The sequence below is a fragment of the Mercenaria mercenaria genome, chromosome 3, assembly GCF_021730395.1.
Source record: "Mercenaria mercenaria strain notata chromosome 3, MADL_Memer_1, whole genome shotgun sequence".
NCBI lineage: Eukaryota > Metazoa > Mollusca > Bivalvia > Venerida > Veneridae > Mercenaria > Mercenaria mercenaria.
The window spans coordinates 67,970,457-67,982,950 of record NC_069363.1 but is presented as its reverse complement, the minus strand read 5'-3'; the positions used below and the strand labels follow the sequence as shown (position 1 = coordinate 67,982,950).

Below are 12,494 nucleotides of genomic sequence, written 5' to 3'. Positions count from 1 at the left end.
ACTTCATCCACTTTGAGAAAGCATTTGATAGTATACACTGGGAAAGCTTATGGAAAATTCTTATTATATAGTATTTTTTCCTATATAACTCATATAACAAGAGGGCCATAATGGCCCTATATCGCTCGCCTGTTATCATAGCACTTAAGGACAAGAAGGTAAAAAAATCATAATCAAGATCAATCAAAAGAATTATGAGAAAATATAGTTGAAATTTTCTTGAAGTTACTTCAAATAAAATTATTTTCAAATCAGGCCAGTAGTTTTTAAAGGGAAGAAATTAAATATAAATCTAAGATCCCTAAGTGTGACCTTGACCTTGAAGTGAGCCATCTGAAACATGTGCTTTACACATCGTTTCGATGAGGTGAACATTTGTTTCACGTTTCCTTGAAATCCTTCAAGGGGTTCAAGAGTTACAGAGCGGAAGGGAAATTGCTAACCAACAGACAGACAGACGGACACTGAGGCGATAACACAATATGTCCCTTCGGGCGTATAAAAAGGAAACGAGATCTTATGGCGATAAAAGTCGTGTGCAAGTTTGGTTAAAATCAATCATAAATGAAGCTGCTACTGTGCAGACAAGGTCAAAACAGCTAATTTTGGCCCTTTCAGGGGCCATAACTCTGGAACCTATAATGGGACCTGGCCAGTTCAAGAAAGGAACCAAGATCTTACAGTGACACAAGTTGTGTGCAAGTTTGGTTAAAATAAGATCATAAATGAAACCACTATTGTGCAGACAACAAATTGTTGACGCACTCTCGCACGCAAATTCTGGCCCTTTAAGGGACAATAACTCTAGAACCCATGATGGGATCTGGCCAATTTTCGAAAGGAACAGAGATATCATGCCAATACAAGTTTTGTACAAGTTTGATCAAAATTGCTTGCAAAATGTGGTCTCTATGGTGTTCACAAGAAATTGTGGATGGAGGGACGACGGACGAAGGGCGATCACAAAAGCTCACCCTGTCACTGTGTGACAGGTGAGCTAAATACAGATTATGCCTGGAGAAAACTTCATTACTTTTGAAGCAATTTGTAAATGGAAACAAAGTAAATACCGATTATCACACGTTTACCTTTACGTGACCGTTTATAAAATGAAAATTCTATTATGAATTTAGGGATATACAATGGCATCCTTTTAACGTTTGTCAAAATTAATTGTATCTTCACGATTTATTTTGATGTTTTCTAACACCATGAAAAATGTAACATAGTTAAGGTTCATAAATAGATATAAAATTGTTATCAAAACTCGAATTGTAAGGTTTTAAGTGCGTTAGTTTGTGAAAGAATTTAATGCACTACATCTACTTAAAATAGACTATCCCACAATCTAACAAGAGGACCATGATGGTCCTGAATTGCTCACCTGTCCCCACATGACACAGTTTTGAACTGAGTATGACATCGTTTTTTCTATTATTTGACATAGTGACCTAGTTTTTGAGCTCATGTGACCCAGTTTTGAATCTGACCTAGATATCATCAAGATAAAAATTCTGACCAATTTTCATGAAGATGACCTCTAGAGAGGTCACAAGGTTTTTCTATTATTTGACCTACTGACCTAGTTTTTGAAGGCACGTGACCCAGTTATGAACTTGACCTATATATCATCAAGATGAACAGTCTCACCAATTTTCATGAAGATATCATGAAAAATATGGCCTCTAGAGAGGTCACAAGGTTTTTCCATTTTTAGACCTACTGACCTAGTTTTTGACCGCAAATGGCCCAGTTTCGAAATAGACCTAGATATCATTAAGGTGAACATTCTCACCAATTTCCATGAAGATCCATTGAAAAATATGGCATCTAGAGAGGTCAAAAGGTTTTTTTATTTTTATACCTAATGACCTAGATTTTGACCGCAGTTGACCCAGTTTCAAACTTGACCTAGATATCATCAAGATAAACACTCAGACCAACTTTCATACAGATCCCATGAAAAATATGGCCTCTAGAGAGGTCACAAGGTTTTTCTATTTTTAGGTCTACTGACCTAGTTTTGGACCGCACATGACCCAGTTTCGAACTTGACCTAGATATCATCAAGGTGAACATTCTGACCAATTTTCATGAAGATCCATCGAGAAATATGATATCTAGAGAGGTCACAAGGTTTTTCTATTTTTAGACCTACTGACCTAGTTTTTGACTGCACGTGACCAAGTTTCAAACTTGACCTAGATATCATCAAGGTGAACATTCTGACCAATTTTCATAAAGATCCCATGAAAAATGTGACCTCTAGAGTGGTCACAAGCAAAAGTTTACGCACGGACGCACGCACGGACGACGGACGCCGCGCGATCACAAAAGCTCACCTTGTCACTTTTTGAAAGGTGAGCTAAAAACTAAGAGACCCTGGGGTGGGGCTTTAAATGGACCCTGGGCCATGATTTGAACAATCTTAGTAAAGGACCACTACACAATGCCACATGTAAAATATCTAAGCTGTGTGCCTCTCAGTTTAAGAGAAGAACATTTTTTGTTTTTCTATAGAACTCTATGTAAATTCAAGGGACCACGGCATGGTGCCAATATTGGCCCTGGGATCATAACTTGAACAATCTTGGAAAAAGTCCACTAGACAATGCCACATACCAAATATCTTAGCTCTAGGTCTTCAGGTTTTAGAGAAGAGTTTTGAAATTTACAATATAACCATATAAGGAAAATAAGCCCCGCCCCCTGGTAGCCATGTTTTTAACCAAAATAGAACAGCTTAAGCAATTTTGGTAGAGAGTCACCTAGAGATCATTTCTACAAAATATTTTTGAAATCTGGCTAACAGAGATTTTCCTTTCGGTTGCCATGGCAACCACAGTTCTAAATGGATTTTAATTCTTTCAGCAATTTTGATAGGGGGTCACCCAAGGATCATTTCTGTGAAGTTTAGTGTAAATCTGCCCTGTGGTTTTAAAGAAGATTTTTGAAATTTACAATATAGCCATATAACAGTTTCTGACAAGAAGATTTTTAAAGATTTTCCTTTTGGTTACCATGGCAAAGAAAGTTCTGCATGGATTTCAGTTCTTTGGGCAATTTTGACAGGGGCCCGATGATCAGTAAATTTTGCCTTCAGGCATAATCAAAACAGGTAATTATTGGCTGTTTATGTTTACAGGTGATAAGATATATACATGAAAATTTATATATTGAAATTATATAGTCGGGCAATAAGATATTTAAGCTGGGCACTGCGCGCGGCTGAAAGGGCCTGGGAATAACCCTGCCTTAGGACTACTCTGAACTGATAAAACAAGAAAGACAAATCACTTAACTGAGAATTTGTTAATGATAACAATTATTTACAAAACATATCTTCTTAAAATGTGAAAAGTGTTAATAATATAATATTGAATATACTGCCAAAATATGAAGGGGAATTTTAGACGTCTGTCTAAGTATACAACAGATAACAATGATGGTACCAATAAACACGTGACACCTTGATGTAAAGATAAGAACATGTATGTGGGTCTGAAATCAAAGAATTTAAATCAATTTACTTTCAGTTAAACAGATGTTCCACTTAACAAATTAAGAAGAGAAGTACTGAAATATGAACCTTAACATCAAAAATTCAACCCAATGCAAGACTGTACCAACAGTAACATAAATGACCCCTTTCCCATATGATTTAAGGTAAACATCAAATGAGTGTTCTATTCAAGAAGGCCATGTGACAGGACAGGTCATTTCACTTAAACTAAATAAAAGTGGTCAAGCCCATTTTAAGAAACTTAAATGCTAAGGAAACCTGTATATGTCAGTTCAGTTTAACCTTTAGCCTGCAACTGGTGCAGACCATGATCAGCCTGCAAGTCCGTGTGGGCTGATCATGGTCCACACTATTCGCTATTCAGTCAGTAAATTTTCAGTGAACACCCCCTTGAATAATAAATGGTATTGTCCCAATTGAATGATGGACCTGTCCATTTTAGAAAAGCAGGATAAGGCCATTCCAAATTGATATGTCGTTCCTTGGAACGACCGCATCAATAATTTCATTCCCGAGAAAAAGAAAAAAAATTCACCCGCCCGCACGTATATAAAAAATCTCCGAAATATTTTTTTTTTTCTGAATACGCGGTCCGGAATGATAACGGAAAAACAGGTTTTATCGCTGTTTTAATGCATCAAAGCGATATTGATCGGATTTCATGCGTCTATTATACATGTAGCTGATGACCCAAACTCAAAAAGTCAGGAATTATGGTGTTGTTCATCATTTGTTTTAAATCTCGAGTGTCTATGCTAGTGTCACACGTTGTCTTCGATGTGCCGGTAGGTGATGAAGCAGGCACGTTCTACGATTGTTCAATACATTGAAAAGAATGAAGCCTGATCTGTAAGACGTGCACGAGTGACAAGAATGCAATTAAAAATATTTGGATTAAACATAGAACTATTGTTCAGATATAAAGTTTTCAAACCATTTGTTGTCAGTTGTTCAGTTCAGTATGTTACATTTAGAGCCAAAGCCGATTGCTATCGTTAAAAAAAAGTTTGTTCACAGATCCTGACTGAGCCGTTACATTATCTCGGCCTAAATCTTTTTGAAAGTAGATAATATATAACTTCTTTAGTACAGCAGTCAGATATTCTATCAAAATGCATTTAGTCAATTTAAAAATTGTTTAGCTTTTCAAATAAGTACTAGTGTACGAGGGTGGGATCAAAAGTAATGCAACCAATGGTGTTAAATGAGAGCTAAAGGTTGGATTAAGAAAATCTTTATTTCAAACCTTCAAAGTAATCTCCTTTGACTGATACACAATGTCTCAATCTTTTAATCCAATCCTTAAAAGCTTTCTGATAGTCTTTTTCAGATATATCACTAAGGAGGTTAAATATGGCGGCCCCCAACTTTTGGCGGGATGTATATTTTCTGCCTGCAAGCTTTTTCTTGAGACGAGGGAAAAGGAAAACGTCACAGGGGGCTAGATCCAGAGAATAGGGTGGGTGTTCTAGAACATATACTCCCTGTTCATTCAAAAACGACGTCGCAATCCCAGCCTTGTGACTCGAGGTGTTGTCATGTAACAAATGGATGCCTAGGATACCTGTCTTTGGTCGACGTTTCTGGAAATACTTGAGAAGCTTTTTAAGAACTTTTTTCTTATAAAACTTGGCATTCACTGATTTGCCTTTAGGTACAGGAACCTGGATGGCGAGACCTTTAGTAGTGAAAAATATGGCATACATAACCTTTTTCACACTTGCAATCCTTTTGGCAATGCAAAGCCTTCTGGCATTTTTGGTGAGCCATACTCGGTTACTAATTTTTCCATGCGGTTCGAAGAAATGTATCCAAGACTCATCACCTGTTACTACATTCATAAATGTTTTTTTATCCTATCCTGGAAACCTTTTCAAAAGCTTGCGCGCCATCTTAACGCACGTGCGTTTTTGCTCATCAGTGAGCAAATGCGGAACCCACCTAGCACTTTTCTTCTTCAATTTCAAAATATTTAGCAGAATGCGCAACACAGATGCTTTTGAAATGCCAACCATGTCCACAATCTGCTGAGAAGTATATCTTGCGTCAGAAAGTACTATTTGTTTGATTTTTTCAACAATCCTTGGACTACTTGCAGACTTAGGTCGACCAGTTTTAGGCGCATTTTTGACAGACTCCACGCCTGCACAAAATTTTCTAACCCATCTGCAAACTGTGGAAAAGGACATTTCATTACTACCATAAACAGCACATATGTCAGCATAAATGTCCTTTGAACCTCTTCAGAGTGAAGTGCAAGTCTTAATGTAAGACCTAATTTCGTTCGCATTTTTTACACTTTTACCAACCATTTTGCCTAACCGCCTACGAGTAGGGTTTGTGCAAATGTGAATTGTGAGCGAGATATTGTGTCTACATGTATAGTTAATACGTCAATTGAAAGCTATTACAATGGGGAACACGTGCAAGGCATGAATTTTGTACTCGCGCTAAAAATAGCAGTTATCAATAGCCAGTGGCATTACTTTTGATCCCATCCTTGTATATATAAAAATAATTTTTAACAAAATCTGTCCTTTTATAACCCCAGATTTCCCTGCACATGTTTGTATATTAATTGGCTGCAAATTGATTCAATGAAAGAAACTGAAAAGAACAGACCTCCTCAACTCTAAATTTCTATATCAATCAAATCACAATAAATAACACTTTTAAGGGGGGCATGTTGGGATCATTCTTTGTCCGTCTGTTACCATTTTTGACTGAAAGAACATCTACTAAAAAAACTTAAGCTGGCCTGATCTGTTAAGAAATTATTCCAATGGGATTCGAGCAATGTCAAAGCATTTGTATGCCCAACTCTGTTTGGTCCCACTGGTCAAGTGGTTTATTAATTTCCCCTCACCTCGATGGGTTGGAGTTTCACTAGGGGCACAAAGTTGCTCATGTGTTGAAGCCATCTAACTGGGTTTCAGGAGATATGTTAGTCCACTCAGGAGTCTGTTTTGTCTTAAATATTCCTCATTTTCTGCCGTTAAATACTAAAATAGGCACACCTTCAGATTGATGTAGAAAAATCAAAATTGAAAATTAAACACTCATCCCTAGTAATTATAGATACAAAATAGAAAAAAAGTGATTAAGTGAATTTTGGCAAGAATTCATTTGCAAAATCATTCCTGTAGTCTTTAAAACATACAGAAAGGCTATCTACTGTGTTTGTCACACTGTTAATAATTGATTTCTGTGTTATTTCTAAAGAAATGTTAACTTCATGTACAATGATAACTGCCTTCTCAAGGGTCCAAGCAACAAAAAAAAAACAAAAAAAAACACCCGCTCGCTCCATGTAAAATCTACCCGCCTCTGAAAAAATCAAAATTGAGAAAACAAGAGCTGTCTCCATAGGATGACGCATGCCCCCGATGGCACTTTGAATTAATAGTTATGGCCGATGTTAGAGTTTAGGAACTTTGACCTACGGACCTGGGTCTTGCGCGCGACACATCATCTTACTGTGCCACACATTCATGCGTAGTTATTTTAAAATACATGCATGAATGACAAAGATATGGACCGGACACGCCCATCAATGCACTATCATGAAATATGACCTTTAACGTCTAAGTGTGACCTTGACCTTTGAGCTACAGACCTGGGTCTTGCGCGCGACACGTCGTCTTACTGTGGTACATATTCATGCCCAATAATTTTAAAATCCATGCATGAATGACAAAGATATGGACCGGACACGCCCATCAATGCACTATCGTGAAATATGACCTTTAACGTCTAAGTGTGACCTTGACCTTTGAGCTACAGACCTGGGTCTTGCGCGTGACACGTCGTCTTACTGTAGTACACATTCATGCCAAGTTATTTGAAAATCCATCCATGGATGACAAAGATATGGACTGGACACGAAAATTGCGGACAGACCGACAGACTGACAGACCGTTCAAAAACTATATGCCTCCCTTCGGGGGCATAAAAATAAATAAAATAAAGATTTCGCTCGCTCCCTCCTATTTTTTTTGAAAATTTTCCGAAGAACTATTAATCAATTTGGTATGGCCTAAAGGTTAAGGATTTATATGACAGGCATAATCTCATTGTCCACATACCGTATAAGTACTTTTTTCTGCGGGAACTTTATTTCTGCGTTTTTTCTGCGGAAGACAACAAGACCGCAGATTTAAAATCCGCAGAAAATTTTGTCCTAACATGCCGCGATACTATGATACAAGCCACTATTATAATCCGGTTAAGTATAAGACAATGTCCGACAGCGTTATCGGCCTTTGTCCCACATGTAGCCAAAGGCCGACGAAGCAAGTTTAAAAAATCTAGTAGTAGCCGTAATATAATAGAACTGTTTTATTATTGTTTTGCTGTTGAATAAAAATAATAAAAACATAAAATTTGTTTTGATTTTCGTTCACTACTGAGCAGTCAGCTGCCAGTTTCAATTTTCTTAAATTATGTGACAAACACAATCCATTGTATCCTTTGTGTCTATTGTTAACTGATCTGACCGTTATTTGTATGGGACTTGAAAAAAGGCGTGATTAACAAAAGTTATCATGCCGTTACAATGCACAGATGAGAATGTTTGAAAAAAAGATTCAAGCAGTTTTCGTGTCTGTTTGGAATGACTGTATTTATAAAATGACTGTTTTCTTGCGTTTTTATTTAACATTCAACATTATGTGATGATGACGATGCCACATTAGTATTCCTCAACTTTTATTTTCAATCCGGAAGCCAATATAACTGTCAAAATAACAACAAAATATATACCTGTCTATTTGAAATTAATGAAACAACCGTTGAATACAGAACCCCAGAAATAAATCCAATCAACGTGAGAAGGAAGACACCGCAGAAATAAGGTACGCGGAAATTTAATACCGCCCCATTTTGAAAAAATCGCAGAATATTAAGCCCGCAGAAATAAGTACTTATACGGTAATACCTATGGTATAACCACATGTCCACCTATGGATTAACCACATGTCTACCTATCTTGGTATGATCACATGTCTACATAAGGTATAACCACATGTCTACCGATCTTTGTATGAACACAATGTCATGTCCACCTATGGTATAAACACATGTCTACCTCTCTTGGTATGATCACATGTCTACATAAGATATAACCACATGTCTACCGATCTTTGTATGAACACAATGTCATGATCACCTATGGTATAAACACATGTCTACCTCTCTTGGTATGATCACATGTCTACATATGGTATAACCACATGTCTACCTATGGTATATCCTTAGGTCTACCTATGGTACATCAACTGGACACCTATGGTATAACCACATGTCTACCTATGGTTTATCCACAGGTCTACCTATGGTATATCCACAGGTCTACCTACGGTATAACCACATGTCCACCTATGGTATAACCACATGTCTACCTATGGTTTATCCACAGGTCTACCTATGGTATATCAACAGGTCTACCTATGGTATAACCACATGTCCACCTATGGTATAACCACAGGTCTATCTATAGTATAACCACAGGTCTACCTATGGTTATCTATGGTATAACCACAGGTCTACCTATGGTATTACCACAGGTCTACCTATGGTATAACCACAGGTCTATCTATAGTACAGCCACAGGTCTACCTATGGTTATCTATGGTATAACCACAGGTCTACCTATGGTATAACCACAGGTCTACCTATGATTATCTATAGTACAACCACAGGTCTACCTATGGTATATCCACAGGTCTACCTACGGTATAACTACATGGCAGTATTACAATATCAGTAAACTGTTAAAGGACATTTCATCATTATATCTCTGCAGTATGTTGACAATCAGGGAAATTGGTCGATTACTTGCAAACTAACAGGAAAAATACCCGATATCACAAAAAGGACATACACTTACAGTTCACATTTTAATTCAATTGTTGTTTTGAATAATGCCCAAAATGTTATGATATAACAGCATCCAACCTTGAAATATAGTGTTGCCTTTTGAGTGTAAACTATGTCTTACTATGACTTAGTGAACTAGTTTTTTATCTAAATAATCCAGTATTGAATTTGACCTAGATTTCATAGATACAAACATTCTGAGAAAGCTTTATGAAGATAAAGTATGAAGTGTGACCTCTAGAGTGTGAATAATGTTTTTCTATGATTTGACCTAGATTTTATAACTGACACAGATTTTATTGAGACAAACATTCTGACAAAGTTTCATAAAGGTAAGGTAGAAAATATGGCCTCTGCAGTGTTAACAAGGTTTCCCTATCAATTGACCCTGTGGCATATGTTTTGACCCCAGATGATCCAGTAACATAATCATTTAAGATTTTCTGACAAAGTTTCATTAATATTAGGCTAAAATTGTGACCTCAAGAGTGTTAACAGTCAAATTGTGTGTGTGTGTGTGTGTGTGTGTGTGCGTGTGCGTGCCTGCGTGCGTGTGTGTGTTTGGGTTTAACGTCTTTTGGTGGTCTAGTGGATAGGGTGTCAGCCGCTCAATCCAGGTGTCGTGGGTTCGAGCCCCACTGGGGTCATGACCATGACTTCTCGTATGACACTAGTACTGGTTTTCCCAGGAAGCGCACTCAAGAGTGGTTACAATAAGCTTGAAGCTTTCAACACAATCAACCTAAAATAAATTAGTATAAACTAAACTAAACAATTTTTTTGTCAAATTGTTGACAACGGGCGACAACACAAGGTGATCCCAACAGCTAGCCTTGAATACTTTGTGAGCTAAAAATGAACTACTTTCATAAAACTATAAGAAGTGTCTCAGGTACAAATGACAAGAGGGGCAGTGAATGACAGAAGGATGGTGACTATGAGGCAATAAATGAAGAAGGATGGTGACTGACTATGGGGCAATAAATGACAGAGTGGCAGCAAAACACAGAAGGGCGCCAAAAGACGTAGTTACTCTTTCAAAGAATGCATTACTTTTCTTTCATAATGTTATCTGATTGACAAACATTTTTTCATACTCATTATCAATTCAACTGATTTATGATCTTGGCAGCATTGTTTGATTATTATATTATCAAATGACTAAAGTATTAAGCTAAGAACAAAACCTGATTTTCATATGATCATTGTAAAGAAGTCTAAACTGCGGGCACAGCTTGATTTTTTATATTATCAATGTACAAAGCACTAAGCTGCAGGCAGAGATCGACTGATCTTTTACATTATTAATGTATAAAGTTCTCTGCTTGAAGCAGAGTTCTATTTTCACATTATCAGTGTACAATGTCCTGGGCTGCAGGCAGTTTTATATTTTTACATTACAAATGTGCAATGTACTAAGCACAGAGTTTGATTTGTTTTGTTTTGTTTGTTTGTTTTGGGTTAAACGCCGTTTTTCAACAGTATTTCAGTCATGTAACGGCGGGCAGTTAACCTAACCAGTGTTCCTGGTTTCTGTACCAGTACAAACCTGTTCTCCGCAAGTAACTGCCAACTTCCCCACATGAATTATCAGAGGTGGAGGACTAATGATTTCAGACACAATGTCGTTTATCAACAGTCACGGAGAACATTCGCCCCGCCCGAGGATCGAACTCGCGACCCCGCGATCCGTAGACCAACGCTCTTACCTACTGAGCTAAGCGGGCGGGCCTGATTTTTACAATATCAATGTGCAAAGTACTGAGCTAGAATCAGAGATTTTTCACACTATCAGTAAACAGAGTACTTATATAAACTGAAGGCAGAGCTTAATTTCTATGTTATCAGTGTACTAAGTACTAAGCTGGAAGCTAAGGGTTTGTTTTGCTATCAGATAAAGTAATTACCTTAATGTTTTTTGGTGGAAGCAGACATGTACATTAGCAGACGACTTTATGATTGTGAGAGCAATCTTCTTCTTCAGATCATTTACAATATCTGTATTGTTCAAAGCAAATCTGAAATATCAAATCAATTAATTATTTACTGTAATACATTATACATTTGTTTCAATCTTTTTTTTATGATTTCCAAATAAAGGGAGATAATGGCTATGAAAGCACAATTAAAACCAAACATTTGTTATGTTCCTTGTAATTTCTGCTTAACCTGTTTCATAAACCTGTACTGGTTGGGAACCATTTTCCGGACACATTTTCATATTTCGGCTCCATTATTCCCTAAAAAATATATTTGACATAAATGAAGCCCACACTGCACAAACTTCAGCTCCTTCCACATCCGATGTTGTAATCAGCATCACGTTGTGACGTAAATTATGGGTTCCATGGGGCCTCAAATGGGGTCACTAAAATAAGTTATTTTTCCCGTCAGGTAAACCAGTATCCGGACAAATATTTTGACGGTGTTATGTTGTTAATTTGATATCAAAATAAGTAATTAAACTATTTCTACACCTTTCTTTATCATTCATCTCTTCAAAATTGCACATGAAACATAACCCGACGTTCAATAGCAGCTACGAAAGCAAACCGAGGTTGACTATAAAAAACTCGAATTTTGTCTTATACGAATTCTTGATAATTCCAATAGATTAGTGCAAAAATCGACAGCCCTGCATCTTACATAACTTTTAGCATGAAATTAAAAGAAGAACATGTAATCAGCAGACAACCATTATGTAGTTTGATTATTTCTTCCCCACTTGATACCTCGGCATGTGTGAACTACTGCGCGTGCGCAATGCTATCTTCATGCCCCGTTAAGATAGAAAGCTGTTTTGTAAATGCATGTGAGTTATCATCAAAAACCCAAACATTATACAGCCTTATAAAATAGTGGTTTGCTGTAGACATGAAAAACAAAGATCTAAATGGTCTAGATGAAACAATTACATGAATAACAACAAAATAAAGCGGATATTACATGTGTCCAGAAACTGGTCCTGTCCGGAAAGAGGTTCCCAACCAGTACGGTAGGAACTTGGACATAGGAAAACCATCAATATAAAGAACACCCAGACCCCAATAATTACAGCAAAAGCTTGGTTAAAATGAACTAGTTTTCGGAGAAA

At 37.1% G+C, this 12,494-nt stretch overlaps 1 protein-coding gene across 2 annotated transcripts in view; it reads right to left on the bottom strand.

The window, feature by feature from the left end:
- LOC123524475 (uncharacterized) overlaps nucleotides 1-12,494 on the bottom strand; it is a 69,554-nt gene that overhangs the window by 13,667 nt on the left and 43,393 nt on the right. Inside the window, exons 5-6 of one of the 2 annotated variants that reach the window (XM_045302691.2) lie at nucleotides 11,308-11,418; nucleotides 9,342-10,142 (exon numbers count right to left, since the gene is read on the bottom strand). In XM_045302691.2, coding sequence (XP_045158626.2) covers nucleotides 10,109-10,142; nucleotides 11,308-11,418 — 145 coding nt within the window. In that variant the 3' untranslated portion in view covers nucleotides 9,342-10,108. Of the gene's footprint in view, nucleotides 1-9,341; nucleotides 10,143-11,307; nucleotides 11,419-12,494 lie in introns of those variants that run through there. The other variant, XM_045302690.2, reaches the window with a different exon arrangement.